Below are 16,745 nucleotides of genomic sequence, written 5' to 3' on the forward strand. Positions count from 1 at the left end.
CCTAAGCACATGTAAGGCTGCTGAGTCTTATTTCAAAAGGCATACACCAATTTGATGAAGTTCACTAGAGGTTTTGGAGGAAGATCAGATAGTCTTTCAATTATCTGAACTTCACTCTTACAAGTAGACAAATCACTTAGGAACGTGCCAACTGGTAATTGTGGAGAGCGGCTCCCAAGTGGCTAAATGATGCAGGCTGCCTGAGGTGCAACAAGTAAACAGAGCTTGATCAGGTGCATGTAATTGAGTAGATTTGAAACCCATAAGAATGTTGTAAACAACTTGACCACGCCCCTATTTTGCCTCATGGAATCTGGCTATAAAATAAAGACTCCACGTGCAGGCCATGATGCTGTCTCTCCATCAGAGAGGGCAGCGTCCCACCCAGACCCAGCTTTATTCTCTTGTCTGTCTTAATCCTTCACCGCCCCCTCAGGCTCACTGAACCTGGCTGTGCTGGTGCAGCGCAGGTAATGGTGCAATTTCATCCAGCCACTCTATCTTGAAAACAAAATTTGACAATCAATATCTGTGCCTGGTGTGTGACTCACTTCATTTTCTTCCCAAGGTTATTGAGTGATTCCCAAACCAGACATCAGCAGTTATTACTTGTTACAACTCGATTGGCAAAATTTGGTGATTTATAAGTAAAAGATAATAATGTTATTCAACTTTATGTATCATACCAATTGCTTTTACTGCAGATACTAAGTAATAAATGTTTTGTTCTAGCTATGTATGTAGTCAGAATTGTTTTCTCTTTTGGGAAATGATGAAAGATGAAAAGAGAGACACTGAGTATCTAATTCCATTTTCTACTACTGATTCCTGTGGCATCCGTAGGCAGTAGTACTTAATGCAGCACATAAGTTATGCAATATTCTATCATATATAGTTTTTTTTTTTTTATTGTTTTCATGGTGTGATCTAATATTTTAGGGCAGTTTCCTCAAATTGGAAATATATTTATTTTTCCCCTTCCACAAAACATACCAACACATAATCCCAGTGTGTCCAGACTTTTTCCATCCATAATTTATAACAAATTTTAAATAAATAAAGTTACCAATTAATTCACAGTAAGGTGTAAATTACTGATAGGCCTAAAACTGCGGTCAGCAAACTGAGGCTCGCAAGCCACATGCAGATCTTCGGCCCCTTGGGTGTGGCTCTTCCACAAAATACCATGGCCTGAGCAAGTCTATTTTGAAGAAGTGGCATTAGAAGAAGTTTAAGTTTAAAAAAATTTGGCTCTAAAATTTTCAATCGTTGTACTGTTGATATTTGGTTCTGTTGACTAATGAGTTTACTGACCACTGGCCTAAAACACTGGTTCCCTCATTTACCACCTAGGGATATTTTTAGAAAATAGGTCACAACCCAGATGAATTAAGTCACAATCTTTGTGGGGGGACTGGGAGAACTAGGTTGGACAAAGGCATCAGTTTGTTTGTTTTTAAATCCTTGCCTGAGGATATGTTCTTATTCATTTTAGAGAGAGAGGAGGGGGTAAAGAGAGAGAGAGAGAGAAATGTAGAAATGAGGGGGTAGAAATATCGATGTGATAGAATCATCTATCAGTTGCCTCCACCAGATATTGATCCAACCTTTTGGCATATGGGATGACATCCAACCAACTGAGCCACCCAGCCAGGGTATGACATAAGTATTTTTTTAAGTTCCCCAGGTTATTCTGATGTGCAGACAAGTTTGGTAACCACTGGCCTAACACTGTACTTCTTATTTAAAGCCAAAAATATAAGTTTAAGTTATTGTAATGCTATGGTCGGCCTTCAGGCAGTGGAAGATAATCTGGGGTGATATAACACTTCTACAGGTCCAGGGTGGACAACCAACCTCCATCACTGCAGGAAGCCAGACAAAGGATAAGCTCCAAAAAGGTAAGAGATACAAAGAAGTTAATGTCTTTGTTCTGTCCACATGCAACTGAGCAAAGCCCTGAGCATTTAGTAGATATGGAACAATATCTTCATGGCTTGGTATCGCAGCATTAAATTTTCTTAAACACCTATTGGGTTCAGTTTGCATTTCTCCATCATACCTTTATGCCGATTGATGGTCAACTACGTTATCAGATATGGGAGGAAATCCCACTCACCATGGTGAACAAAACAGAAATCTTCATTTTTAGACAAAAGAGGAAGAGTGACTTAACATTGTGACCAAAACAGTCATCCTTATTCTCTTGGACCAATGGATCACAACCTCTGGAATTCCTGCAAAATGTGGTCTCACCTGTCCAGAGCTCCTGCTAGTTCCTGGAGCTCAGCTGCATGACCCTCGGCTCTGTAGACAAGGTCAAGCGCACTTCGTTTGGACATCTGCATGACCAGGTCATCCACGTGGTGCCTGATTTTGGCAGTCCACAAAAGCAGCTCATCCCGGTGACGCTCTAATTGCTACATAGATAAATCAATGCGGTGAATATATAGGCAACTATTCGGCAGTGTGTGTGTGCATATTTATGATTTGGAAACTATAGTGTGGCTGTGCTGAGTAGAAACTTACCGCTAGTGCACTTTGTGCAGCCTTTGCATGTGCTGTGGCAGTGTCCAGCAATCTCCTTCCTTTGGCGATAAGCATTGAGGTCACGTTTTGTTCCTCTTGAACACGCAGCTTTTTATCCTGTAGCAAAAATCACCTTTAAGGATGCTTCATAAGCAAGTCAGATTTCGAACACTGGTGCCAGACACTACATGCTGAAGTAGTGCTAGAGGCTCCTATTTTAAGAACCTGAAATCTGTATTATTTACAAGGGAGAATTTGATTACTAGCTTTACCTGAGGAGAGAGCTGTTAAGACTCACATTGAACTCTCGCAGGCTGGCCTTGACAGTGAGCAGGAGGCGGCTGCTTTCCTGCGTCTTCGCCTCCGCTTCCCTCACCAGGTCTTCTGCTGCCTGCAGTTCACTGTTGTGCTTTGAAAGGAGGCTGCTTGCTGCTTCCTGTATTACCTTCAACTCTTCCTGTGGCTTCTGGAAATTTTTCTGAATTTGTGACAATAAATCTTCAGCGGCCCTGACAAATATAGATGGTTCACATAGTAATTCAATGAGCGACAAAGTCCCTGTCCACTGAAATGATAGCAGAGCGGTTTTACACTTCCATGCCTAGTTTTATAGTGTGCAGTAAAGGGTAACAGTGGGCAGAAGGCTGTGCTTTGAAGGGCCTGCTTGCAAGGTCTGTAAAATGTTCCCGTTGTTATCTACCTGATGCCAGTGGCTCACTGCTTCCACTGTCTTACAGACAATGTGCTTTATGCTGAACACCTGCTTTCCCTCTGGGACGGTAGAATTTGGGCACATGCTGGGCCGAGGTTGCTCACAACACTGCCCCCCTGGTAAAAACCACGAATGCTGACCCTCTAGTGGGCTTCCCAGGGCAGAAACGTCACCATATGCTGCTTCATGTTCGTAGCTGAGGGAAGTGTATGCCCTGTGCCCCCTCAAGGAAAGGAAGCCTGAATGAACACCTGAAGACTCCACCGTGTCTTCTTCCCCAACCCAGCTGTGCATCCTTAATATGTTGCCAGAGGTATATGGGCCATTGAGTACAACTCTACGCTGAGTCCTGAGGGTCCTTGTGAAACTGAATGTAACGGTGCTCTCTGGAACCCTGACACAGGCATGATAAGCAACTGATTTGTGTGCTGAATATTCCCAACAATAGGATGGCCACACTTAGCACAAATTACCAATTTTCTAAGGATTATCATTAAAAAGCTGATAAATCCCTACAATAATCCACAAAATTTGAAATAGCATAAGAACAGAGATTATCCATAGAAAATAAGAAAGTGGAGATCAGAGAACACATTTTTAAACTTTAATATTTAAAATAAAAATTTTTAATAATAATTTAACTAGCAAATTAAAAAGAGAGAGAACAACAATCTCATGAATAACTTTGTTCTAAATAAACACACAAGACCAACAATGACAGAGAAAGAGTAGACACAGGGCCTAGTAGGTGAGGAGAGTCGGGGGCACTGAGGGTGCCAGGGGAAGAGGGGCCCTGCCTTCTCCCCTCCTCTCAAATGCTCTTCAGAAAATGGACTTTTTGTAATTAGACTATGAGATCCTAGTGGGCAAAAACATCTCTATTGTTCTCCTTTGTGTCCCCAAGTCCTAGCACAATATCTGCCATTGGGAGCTCATTTTGTTGAATGAACGAGTGAGCTGACTGTGGAAGAGTAATGGTGGGAGAGGAAGCCCCACAAAATGACTCCCATGGATCTCCAGGGAATCCCGTTTCTAATAAGTTTCCATCAACTCAAGTGTGGCCGTGGGAGGGAGCAACTGAGAGTCGAGGATGAGTGAGAAACGGATGGGTGAGAGGATTTTGGTTAGTGGGAAGGGGATGGTACTGGAATCAAATATATGACATTTCTACTTCACTGGGAGGCAGCAAGGAGCTAAGGAAGGATAGGAAGCAGAGAATAGCACAGCTGAGCCTGTGGTAGCCACCTTAAGAATGGATGGGTCCTGGAAAGAGGTACATGGAGGTGTCAGCCTCTTTCCCCCCAGTTCTTCCTTCTGCCATGCATGTCAGGTGAGGGAAGATGTGGGCAAAAGGTAGGGGTGAAGGCAACATGATTAATCTAATGTAAATGTAGCAGCATGGTCTCTGACTGAATGGCCCAATTCCACCCATTGTCCTTAGGGGATTGGATCTCAGGATGTACTAGTATTCAATAATGAAAAGTGTAAGCTTAACTCTCCAGTGTGTTGCCAGTAGAAGTGTACATTGTTTTAAATAATCTTTTAGGAAATAATTTAAAAATGCAAATAGGAATGATCAACATGCAAATTCTTTGGCTAAATGATTTCACTCCTTAATATCCACCCTAGTAATATAATAATGTGAAATATAAAAAATATTCTTGTCTACAATATCCATCACAACATTATTTAAAATAGCAAAATAGATTAAAAATAGTTTAAATGTCACAGTATAAAGAATGGACTTTTGTGTAACTATTTAAGCCAATATTTAAGATATCTATCACAACCCTGGAAAAAAAGACAGCTTGTGCTATATTACATCAAGTAATAACTGTGTGAAAATACTAAGAAACATGCCTGAAAGGAAATTACAAGCTCCAAGTGACCATGTCTAACAATCCTTTGTGATCTGTCATTTCACACTGAGGTTTTCAATTAGAGTTTGCATAGCTATACTGAATTATTTTAGCATAATGTCCATCTATCTTAGAGTTTATAGCATAGGTAGAAGCCACTAACTGATTTTCTTCCATGATAACTGCGTTATATTTGATCTTCAATAAATACAGTATCATGCTGCTGAAGAGACAGAGAGAAACAACTTATGGCATACCAGCACAAACAGAGATATTGGCACTGATTACAATTTTCTCTATTTGGAGGGCCTGGCGGTCTCTTCATTTACATGATAATAGGGACCCTATCTGGTGACATTTCTCCCACAGTGAGAGCTTGCCTTCTTTTGCCTCCTCCCACAATGCCTTTTCTCCCTTGATACTGAGGTTCTTTCCTCGAATTGGCCTTCTCATGAATGGCAGTATTTAGGGACTTACTTTAGTTCAAGGGTAGCATTTTGGTGCAACTGCATGAAATGCCTTTTCTGTAAGGTTTCTAGCAAAAACGTCATGTTCTTTTGCATATTCTGAAGTGTGGAACTGGGTAGCTGGAAATCTTCATCCAAGGTCTGATTTAGAGTTGTTGCCTTTTCAATAATTTCTATGGAGAAAATTCATCAATCATTTAATAAGTCTCTCAAAAGTGGACAGCACTACATTGGAAGAACTTAGACCCTTCTTCAGTGAGGCCGCTCTGTTCAGCTGAACTGGTTGAACCTCGAATCTAGGCCAGGCACGTTGTACATCTCAATACACTCTGAACATCTCCTATCAAATAACTCATGGCAGCCCTGGTTGGGTAGCTCAGTTGGTTAGAGCATTGTCCCCATACACTAAGGTTTTGAGTTCAATCCCCAGTCAGGGCACATACAAGAAGCTACCAATGAATGCATAAATAAGTGGAACAACAAATTGATGTCTCTCTCTCTCTCTCTCTCTCTCTCTCTCTCTCTCTCTCTCTCTCTCTCTCTCCCTCCCTCCCTCCCTCTCTTTCTCAAATGTCAGTAAGAAAAATTAAAATAAAATAAAAAGACACTCATGGGCTTGGGATTACTGTTTATTTAATGATAGTTTTCCCTAGTGCCCTTACTCTCCAAAAGGCAGGGGGCTGTGGCCACTGTTACCTCAGCATTTCCTGCACTGGACACATAAAAGCTGTTCAACAAGTATTTACTGCATGAATGAATCACCAATACTTGATACTACTCTTCTTATTAATCATATTATTTATTCTAATAATTTTCTTATATTTTGCCCTATAAAGTCTGATTTGCATTGGATTCTGTACTCCTTATGTCCTTATACAATAATCCAAAAAGAAAAGCAAGAATATATTTCTTGTGGCTAGAAAACGAAAAAAAGCAACCTAAAAGTCAGATCAGACGGGACATCCCAATCGAGTAGTGAGTAAATTACTCTAATAGTGTGCCTGCGCTTTGGGACCACACTGAAGCTCCACATCACACCGGCTCCTATTGTGGACAAAGGAATGGTGTCAAGTTAGTGACTTACATGGCATTGCTGCCTTGGCATCCATTTTCTGTAGCCAAGAGGCCTGCAGTGACCTTAAACTGACACTTGCCCCCTCATACAAGCACGTGCCCTAGACAGCAGCCACAGGGTAGAAGCTATTGTAAGTTCCTATGTTGACAGTCCCTGTGATCAACAGTCTCCCTTGCCTCCTAAAGCCTTCCCCTGTGTTCCCCAAGGACAAAACCCCTATGGAGCTTACCAAAAGTCTGCCTTTTTGGTTTGGGCCTTAGCTCAGGAACCCCAAAACACTGTACCCAGAGAACCAAATAAAGCAGGTGCCCAGGTTCTGTCTCTCTGTCAGCATCCCTGCCTTGACTTCTCCATGTGGCCCCTTGAGGCATGCTGGGTACTTTCTGCAGGACCTGTGAGTAAAAACTTCTCTATTTCATTTTCTTCTATGATCTGTGGTTGGACCTTGCTTGGCTCATCGTCTGGCACCCTGTGCACCACTTAACAAGTCTTAATTTGGGAAATTCATAACAGATGGGAAGGCACCACATCTACTTGATAACTTAGGATGTAGGTGTAGCACATCATATAGAAAATAAAGAAGGAAACATGCATTTTTTAAAAGATAAAACTCTCAATGAAAGACCATGATCTGGAAACATCAGGATCCCCAGTCCTTGGCTCTAGCAGTTGAGTGCAAGTAACACACATCTATTCATATGTTGTATAGAGTGAATGGAACTTTTCCTTCCAAATGAGCATAGACTCCCCAAGCTAGACACTGACCACAGTACCTCGAATGCTTATCTTCAGTTTCTCAGTAAATGTCATGAGATCTTGACTCTTGCTGAGGATTCTTTCAGTCGCCCTGGCCACATGTTGGCTACTTGTTAACACTCTAGTGAGCTGATAGAAAATGAAGGTCTCAGGTTAGTTTGACTTGAATAATATGAAGCTTTGCTCTTCAAGTTGTCTCATTTAAATAACAAAATATATTCCAAAATACAAATATTTACACTACCATATAAACCAAAGTTAATATTTTGGGATTAGAAATTAAGTGGTTAATGAAATAATTTACTGCTACCTTTGTGTGAGATAAGATGACATATTTTCAAAAGCAACCTAAGTGGTTATTATACTACAGATTCTCCCTGAATCTTTACTATGAAGATTCGATATTCACTTTATGACCCAAGTATACAGAATGTAGAAAGAAAAATCTTAACCCATTTTTATTGACGGTGAGAACTTAGTCAAGGAGTTATGAACATGGAGTCAGATAAACCAGGTTTTAGGCCCAGTTCTGCCAAGCTGGAACCCTAGACTGTAACATCTTCTAGCCTCATCGATAACCTGGGGTAATAACAGCATTTACCTCGTGGACTTTATGAAGATGAAATTTGATGATGTATGTAAAGCTGGCAGCCCAGGGGCTGAGACTTAACTGTCCTTGGCTGCTGTTTTTCATTAGAAATGTCATAATTTGTAAAAGGGAAGGTTGTAATTTCTAGGAGTGTAAAGTAACTCAGACTAGGTCTAAGTGTGTTTTATAGTCAGTTTTCAAAGAGAATCTTCTTTAATGAATAGAGAGAATTTATTTAACCAGCTTATTATTTCCTTCCAAATGTTTGCTTGCTGAGGTACATAGAGCCCACACTTAAGCCTTAAACTCGCACCAAATCATTACTAATTTTAAATTAATAGGAACCAAGCTAATAATTATTTTTAGAGTGCACACCACTGTGTATGTGTGTAGATGTTGAGAGATAAAGAGTAGATACACCAATGTATACATTTATTATACATATGTATGTGCGCATGAAATTCGTAAGTGAAAATTATAAATTTGGCAATAAACCCCTTTCCTCCCCTTACCACCTGTGAATGAGGAAATTCCAATCATCTGACATGGGATAAACAGACTAAATTCCATGCTGACTTTAGAGCAAGCTCACTTGCCATTCAAAGTCAGAAAATCAGAAGCACATGGCCTAAAGCCCACACAACTAGTGTCAGGCTATGCTGATTCTACCAAGCGAAATGCAGTGAGTGGTCCTGGTGTTGGGGAAGTGCCTCTGAGCACCGAGCTCACCAAGTGCTTAGTTCATGCAGCCAATTTAGAAGGAAGAAACCTCAGGGATCTTTCAATCCCACCCACCCCTTGATCCACAGGAAAAAATGATGAACAAATGGAAAGGTGACTGCCCAACAGCACCCTCAGCAGAGGTGATAATAGAAATTAAGCCAGGAGCCTTCCCCACTAACACATTTCTGTCAAGGTTAAAACAAGTTTGATCATAAAGTCCCTGGAGCATAGCTCCTGAGAGTTAGAGGCTGCCCTGACCTAACTGGAACCTTCGAGACCCCCCCCAATGCAATTGCTCATAAATGCTGAGTGGAAAGTGAGCCCTTTGTGTGAAGAATTTACCTCCCTTTGCAGGTCATCTGTTTGTTCTGTAACACCTTCAAGCTGAAGTTTTACCAGTTCCTGTTGTGCATTTCCTTTTAATAAAGACTCCTACAAAGAATGAAGAGAACAAATCACAATGCTTCAAAACGAATGCTCTGATTCACTAGTTATCAACTATTTTGTTCACAGAAAGAAACTCTTCTACCTAATAAAAGAGTAACATGATGCCGAAGCCGGTTTGGCTCAGTGGTAGAGCGTGGGTCTGCGGACTGAAAGGTCCCGGGTTCGATTCCGGTCAGGGGCATGTACATTGGTTGCGGGCATATCCCCGGTAGGGGATGTGCAAGAGGCAGCTGGTTGATGTTTCTCTCTCATCAACGTTTCTAGCTCTCTATCTCTCTCCCTTCCTCTCTGTAAAAAATAAATAAAAATATATTTAAAAAAAAAAAAAAAAAGAGTAACATGATAATGAGGTCCCTAGTCACGTTCAAGGGAAGGCCGAACATTTCCCAGCAGTGCACATTGTGAATAAGGAAGCAGGGAGAACAGACAGAATGACTCCTACTGTCCAGCCCCACTCCATCCCGCTCAATGACCCATCTTTGTACTCCCAGTACCTACCCGGAGATATTTGGTTGTATTTTCCAGGTTTGACAAAATTCCATATGGGACAGGGATGATGCTGGTGAGGTTCACAGAAAGACTGGCATCACCAATATCGTCTAAGTCATCCAGCAGCACACCCACACATTCGTCATCACAAGCTAAAAGAAAAGGAAAGTTAAATTAATGCAAAATGGTCTGCACATTTTCCCATGGATGTGCATTAACCATTTTATAATAACAACATGAAGTCATAATAAGGGCAAAGCATACTATAAGGCTTCCAGGAACAGAATCTCACACCACTTGAATCATGGGAGGTAAGCAGAGAATACTAAGCCCCTATCTCAGATGGTGACTCCAAGACTCAGATCAGTTAAGTGACTTCCCCGGTCACACAGAAAGAAATAACTGATCCGAGTGAGTCCCAAGTCTGCTGTATTAACAGCTCCGACCTTTGCAGTGCATCTGCTCATTTGTGACTTGGACCAATGGCAACGAATTCCAAATGTGTTTCCTTGCAAAGCTTGGTCTATCATTTCCTGAGATAGTTTGCAAACACACCTTCATCAAATTCAAGTGAAGGAGGCTGGAGAAAATAATGGGTGTGCTTTTGCTTAAGACAAACACATAAATAAAAAGCTCTTGAGTGCCATCATCCTGACATTTCTTCCCCCACCCCCACCCCCATCTTCCCCATGAACCACTGAGAAGACATCCGTAGATGAGCACTCATGTGCTTGTTTTTAAAATAAATCAGAATTGGAAAAGTTATCCACAGAAGCCAAGAATGAAGCCACCAATGAAACCCGGGGAACACAAAGGACAGCCCACAAAGGTGTTCTCTCTCTGCGCTCACTCTTGGCTCCATTAAAGGGCTATCAATGCAGATAAACTATGAAGCTGGAATGACTGTGCTGCTTAGAGTGCTAGAGAGGTAAATGCTGCTACCCTAGAACCTCTGCCTCGGCTCCACACGCACTATGAAAAGTTCAGTTTGACAGAATACACAGCAACCGGTGCTTAGTGAGACCAGGACTTTCTCCTGCCGATGCCATAGGGCGCAGTCACAGAAAAACAACAGGAACACTGTTGAGGAAAAGCCACCTTTAAACATTCAGGAAGAAAAATACCCACAAATACAACTGCTTTCCACCAGAAGGTGCCTGCGTTCACATTCCTCGCATTGGAGCCCCGAGGCCCCTGGCCTGCAGACGCACTGCCCAGTCCGGCGGTCGCAGTCCTGGTGAACGGAGCCATGCGGGCTGCAATCACACCTCTGGCAGGTGTTGCCTGGCATCCCAGGGTTCCCATAATAGCCCGAGGAGCATCTGCGGAAAGGAAAATACGCAGGAACAGACAATAGTATCAATGCCAGTAAGATAATATAGGAACCATTTCTGCCAAGTGAAGTGCAAAGAACACAGTCCCAGTTACCTCATTCTATAATTTATATCCTAAAAGGAGGAGGAGATGGCCATAGGAAGTGTACTTATCTTAATACATAGATTTTTTAAAATATATTTTATTGATTTTTTACAGAGAGGAAGAAAGAGGTATAGAGAGTTAGAAACATGGATGAGAATCATTGATCAGCTGCCTCTTGCACGCCCCCTACTGGGGATGTGCCCGCAACCAAGGTACATGCCCTTGACCAGAATCGAACCTGGGACCTTTCAGTCCGCAGGCCAACACTCTATCCACTGAGCCAGGGGTCTTCAAACTACGGCCCGCGGGCCACATGCGGCCCGCAGAGGAGTCTGATCCGTCCCGCCAGGTTTTTTGGGCAGTGAGCGCAGCTGAGGTGTTACAGTAGGAATTAGTAGTTCATATAGTCTGGCCCTCCAGCTCTCTGAGGGACCGTGATCTGGCCCCCACTTTAAAAAGTTTGAGGACCCCTGCGAGTGAGCCAAACCGGTTTCGGCAGATTTTGTTTTGTAATATCAATCATGCACAACCAAACTGATGACTCTCAAATCACTTTAGTAACTATGTCCTAGAGTATAAAGCAGCAGCTGTGCCTTGCAGTTTCCACATCAGAAGCCACCACATACCTCTCACAGTATTGTCCTTCGTAGCCCAGCGCACAGGTGTCACAGCGGAAATCGTGGTCACCTTCCAAGACACAAGTGGGACTAAAACTGAAAGAAAAACAATGTTGTTGTTTTTTTAATTTTCAGATATACTATTTCAACTCTTTCTTATGGGACTTGTTCATTACTCTTAGGGTACAAAACACTGTCTTGAAAATTAAGTTAGTACAGTGCACAGTTAGACAAGGTTTTTAGGGCTTGCAATATAGTGAGCAAAAATATATTGGGGGAAATAAACATGGAATCAGTACTTGTGTACCTCTTGTATCCAAAAGACACTCATTAGACACATGTCCAGTGACAACCACGTGAGGGGAAGGAAGCAGATCTTATAGATTCCCCCTGATTAGTCACTAAGCTAGAAAGCTTCCCAGGTGAAGGGTCTTGTTCTGAGATTCAGGTGGAGAATTAGCTGACTAATTAGATGAAAAGGTGATTAGAGAGAGCTGTACATGATGATATGAGTAAGCATGAAAACCAGCACGGAAAAGAGAGCGGGACAAATGCTGGTGAATATAATGAGCTGCTAGGACAGGCAAGTAGGAACAGGTGGGGCAAAGGAAAGTGAAGAGTGGAGGGTGGAATTTGAAAATAAATGGACCTAAAAGTAGGGAGTTGTGTGAAGGACAATTTGAAGCAAAATGATAGAGCTGCTCAGAGTTTAATATCCACTCAGATAATGGACCCCCCACAGTCATGGACTTCTGCTTTTGGCTTATTCCTTTCTTTTCAACCTCTGCCTCCACGTTTGAAATTACCAATGCACCGTGCACCATCTTGAGGCTGATCTGGGTACTGCAAGCCATTGAAAAAAACCACCTGGGCAATCAGGCGTTTGGGGGCCAGTTAAGAGAAGTTCCAAGAATGAGTTATAAGATTCTCTAGCAGCCTTACTTCACTTTTGATTTTTCCCCCCTCCTCAAACAGCAAAGGGACACACTTCAGTGGAAACATAAAACGTGTGGAAAACAAAACATGCATTTTAGGGCCCTTCAGGTACATGGCTCATTACAAATGTCCGCAGGCTCTTCCTAGCAGTGTAAACTTTAATTCATTATCATAGGCTCTGGGGATGGTTAGAACCCTTTTTGACTGAAAAAGTAAAATTTTCAAACATTACAGAAATGTCTTCCAAACATTTCTCTTGGCACATACAGTCATGGAGCTATGGATATGAATATAAACTTTTCCCCAAATAGCATCACATTATATAATGACAATTAGGTAATCAATCAGCCATTTCTCCAGTTTCGTACCTATAGATATACCTTATTCTTTTCTCAGTGTTTGTGAAATATTTCACTCTAGGTATGTACCGCAATGTCTATCCATCCCCTGTGGACAGGTATTTCAGTTCCTGCCCAGTTTCCCATGAGTAAAAGCAATGATCAAATGTATCCATCTTTACACACCTATGCAAGTATATCTGTAGTTTAGATTACAGGAGTGAAATTGAGTCAAATTTTATATACAGATTTAATACAAAACATTAATGGAAACAATAAATTTTAGGGTGCTTAATGGTGTACAAGGGAAGTTTACACAGTGCCTCTCATTTGGTATTCACTGTCAAGCATCGCTTTCTTGGAGATAATAAAAGATAGAAGATTCAAATACTGAAAAGAGAACTTCATTTTAGTATACTCAATGTGTATATTTGATCTTTCTGTGTTTAATGCCATGTCAAATATTCTAAGCAATGATAAAATGATATTTATGAATTACAATTTTCATTAAAACCAAAGAGGATCCATGGATATTCCAACTTCCACTTAAAATGTCTGGTTCTTTTTGGTGTGCAGATAATTCTACACAATCATCACGAGTGCCAGGTAGAACCTGGCCCCAATTTCATCACTATGTAGCATTTCTGGTATTCCATCCATCGTCACCAAATATAAATTCTAAACCTGTTCACTTACTCTAAATACGATCATAATTCCTTATATCATTATTCATAGAATTAATAATAATTCACCTCTAGGCATTCTGAATACATAGGTTGGAGGCTAACATTGGTCTTAAAATACACCCCAAAAGAAACCCCAACAACTGAAAGTCCTTTCTTTAATTGGTTCCATTTTCACACCCCAATACCAACACAGAAACTTTGCTTTTGAAAAGATTCTCTTCCAGTGCTCGTGAGAATTGGACAGTTTTTCTAAAATTAGCCTTTCTCAACACATGGAAAAATATTAGTGAAAAATAGACCATGTACTGACCCTGGAAACTGGGGCTGAAAACGGAATCACCCCCAGCTTCGGTGGTGCAGGTGTGCGGCGCATCTGCACAAGCTCACCTGGCAGGGCCGCGGTGAGGACAGGTGCACGGAGAGCAGTCGGTGGCCGAGCCCGTCACCTTCCCATAGTGCCCGGGGGCACACACATCGCAGTGGTCGCCAGCCGTGTCGTCGCCGCAGTTCTGGGGCCCCATGTTTAAGAAGAGGGGAAAGGGGAAGTTGTTAGAAATCATCCTTATCTGGTATCAGCTAAGCACCACCACGTTTCATGTCAGCTTATTTTTTTTTTAATTCTTAGGGAAGGGAGTATTTTCTTCAAGTTTGTTAAATCATGGAAACATTGCCAGCTCTGTGGCCTTCTTTCATTATAAAACTGTATTTACCCAATACAGCCTAGAAATTACTAATACATTCTTCTTATGGAAAATATCCACAGAGCAGCTAGCTTTTGATCCTTAAAATTTGAATCTAAAATATACAGTGATTTAAAGTGATCTGAAGCACACTGGCTTTGCACATGGTTGGGGTTCAGTGATCACATGTAGAGAGTTGAAAGAGCAGAAGTGAATGAATAAATGACATGGGAAACAGACGTGAGGGAAGAAAGCGCAAGGTTTTGGAGCAGCACGAATAGACTCCTGCAATAACCAAATCATTTCTAGTTAAATTTTATGTCATCATTTGGACCTAAAAGAAGGCTATTGAAAACATTTAACCTAAAAGACCAACCAGTTCTTGACATTGAGTCCAACACAAAACCCACTTTTGTTTGGCCTTGGGCACTGGACTAGGTCTAACCCAGTGACAGAAGCCACTGAGCAAATGCACTACCTCAGGCTTTATAGTGGGCAGCAAGAGAGGATGTAGAGAGAAATCCTTTTATATGTTTGAAAAACTACTTTCACATTTTTCTTATTAAAAATGATTCCAGTATTTTTATTTTAAAATTGTATTCCTACTTTACCTGATGAAAATAAATTTTACTGGGACTCAGTTGGCCCCTAAAGCGGCATCTCTTTAGAAGTATAATTTGCGACCACTCTCTTAAAAAGAAAATGTGTGTATATACACACACACACACACACACACACACACCCACACTAGAGGCCTGGTGCATGAAATTTGTGCAGTGGGGGCAAGGGGAAGAGGGTCCCTCAACCCAGCCTGTGCCCTTTCACAGTCTGGGAGGCCCCAAAAGGGAGCAGGCCTAAACAGTCAGTCAGACATCCTTAGTGCTGCTCCAGAGGTAGGATAGATTCCCACCACCACCTTTGGCTTCTGGCTAAGCGGCGCTCCCCCTGTGGAAGTGCACTGACCACCAGGGGGCAGCTCCTGCATTGAGTATCTGCTCCCTGGTGGTCAGTTTGCATCATTCTGCTGTTAGGTTGATTTGCATATTAGGCTTTTACAGGTATGGATATGGATATGGATATGGATATGGATATGGAGATATATGGAGATACAGATATGGCTGTTAAAGAATAAATATTAGATGGTGAACAGGACTGAAGCAGACTTTTTGGTTTTTGATTGGTAACACCAACTCCAACATTAAAAGCTCCCCCTAATATATGAGCTCCCTGGTTTTCAAGACCCTAAAGAATCAAAGACAAGCTGCCCCAAAGAGTGGCAAGCAAATAAGAACCTGTTCATGGGAACTGACAGTGGGATGAGTTGGTTGCTATGGGAAGTGCACAGAGAACCTGTCAATTTTTCAACTGGAAAAGTCTGAGTCCTATCTCTTGGAAGAGAGTAGCTGGGGAGAGGGAACCCCAGGGGATCTCTCTGCTCTTTGGTTTCCCCACCTCCTTTCATATCACATTTCTGATCAATCCCTTCTATGATAACACCAAAGGCCCAGTGACATGAAGAGGGAAGAATATCCTACATGCTAGACAAAATCAGATCCAAAAGGTCTTGATGCCCACCTGTACTCTTACAAGTGCCTAGAGATTGCTTAAGAGACTTTGTCAAATGGAAATGCATGGTTATACTGCACCACAAAAGAGGTCTCACAGATAAGACTGAAGAGGTAGGTAAGGTCCCAAGTTCAAAGAGCAAGGTCCCAGGTGCTGAACTTGTGGAAAAAGTGTAAACATCTTAGTGTCTGGTCAGTTTGGGACCAGCAGCAGTGACTGAGCACTGGGCCCCGAGCATGCTTTCAGACAGATGCTGGCCCCACACCTGAGAATGGTGAATGCACTCAGAACCGTCACAGGTGACCAGCATGTGCATGTACCCTGAGGGTGTTTGACTGAGAGGACTGAATACTCAGAGTCTTTGGTCACGTGAAAGAAGAGTCTTGTCAAGTGTTTTTGCCAATAATGTGTTAAGATACCGCCACTTTTCATGACCACATTTGAGCTAGTGGCTTGTCTCCATGACTCCAAATACTAAAACTGTACCAACGGGCAGATGATCCAAGGGCACCAGTCCCAGAAGCAATTAGGGCTGCCCAACGATGCATGGAGCTGTTGTGGGAGTGAGTGGGAGGAGTGTACATATACATTAAATAACCACTTGGCATGGATATTGTAGTTTAGTCTTAAGATCTGAAGGAACTCTGACAAAAACAGGTCTGTTGCAACCCTGAACTTCCAAGCTTTAAGCCCAGACACCATTTTCTGTTAGAGTGGATTTTGGTTATAGCAATTAGCAATACCTTGTAGAGACAAGCATAGAACAGAGATCTTGCATAAAAAAGGGGGAAGAGCAAGAAACAAAATGTGTTCTGCTCAACACCGTGATTTATAATCGAGATTTATAATCTCTTGTC

General features: G+C 41.9%; 1 protein-coding gene across 2 annotated transcripts in view; it reads right to left on the reverse strand.

Moving 5' to 3' along the window:
• The window catches only part of LAMA1 (laminin subunit alpha 1), a 128,445-nt gene that overhangs the window by 34,184 nt on the left and 77,516 nt on the right, over positions 1 to 16,745 (reverse strand). For both annotated transcript variants that reach the window (XM_084887735.1, XM_084887734.1), the window contains exons 30-39: positions 14,030 to 14,151; positions 11,692 to 11,778; positions 10,775 to 10,968; positions 9,656 to 9,798; positions 9,053 to 9,142; positions 7,416 to 7,527; positions 5,578 to 5,740; positions 2,828 to 3,038; positions 2,530 to 2,646; positions 2,257 to 2,420 (exon numbers count right to left, since the gene is read on the reverse strand). In XM_084887735.1, coding sequence (XP_084743861.1) covers positions 2,257 to 2,420; positions 2,530 to 2,646; positions 2,828 to 3,038; positions 5,578 to 5,740; positions 7,416 to 7,527; positions 9,053 to 9,142; positions 9,656 to 9,798; positions 10,775 to 10,968; positions 11,692 to 11,778; positions 14,030 to 14,151 — 1,403 coding nt within the window. The remainder of the gene's footprint in view (positions 1 to 2,256; positions 2,421 to 2,529; positions 2,647 to 2,827; positions 3,039 to 5,577; positions 5,741 to 7,415; positions 7,528 to 9,052; positions 9,143 to 9,655; positions 9,799 to 10,774; positions 10,969 to 11,691; positions 11,779 to 14,029; positions 14,152 to 16,745) is intronic.

This window comes from Pipistrellus hanaki, assembly GCF_964339955.1.
Source record: "Pipistrellus hanaki genome assembly, chromosome: 6".
Classification (NCBI taxonomy): domain Eukaryota; kingdom Metazoa; phylum Chordata; class Mammalia; order Chiroptera; family Vespertilionidae; genus Pipistrellus; species Pipistrellus hanaki.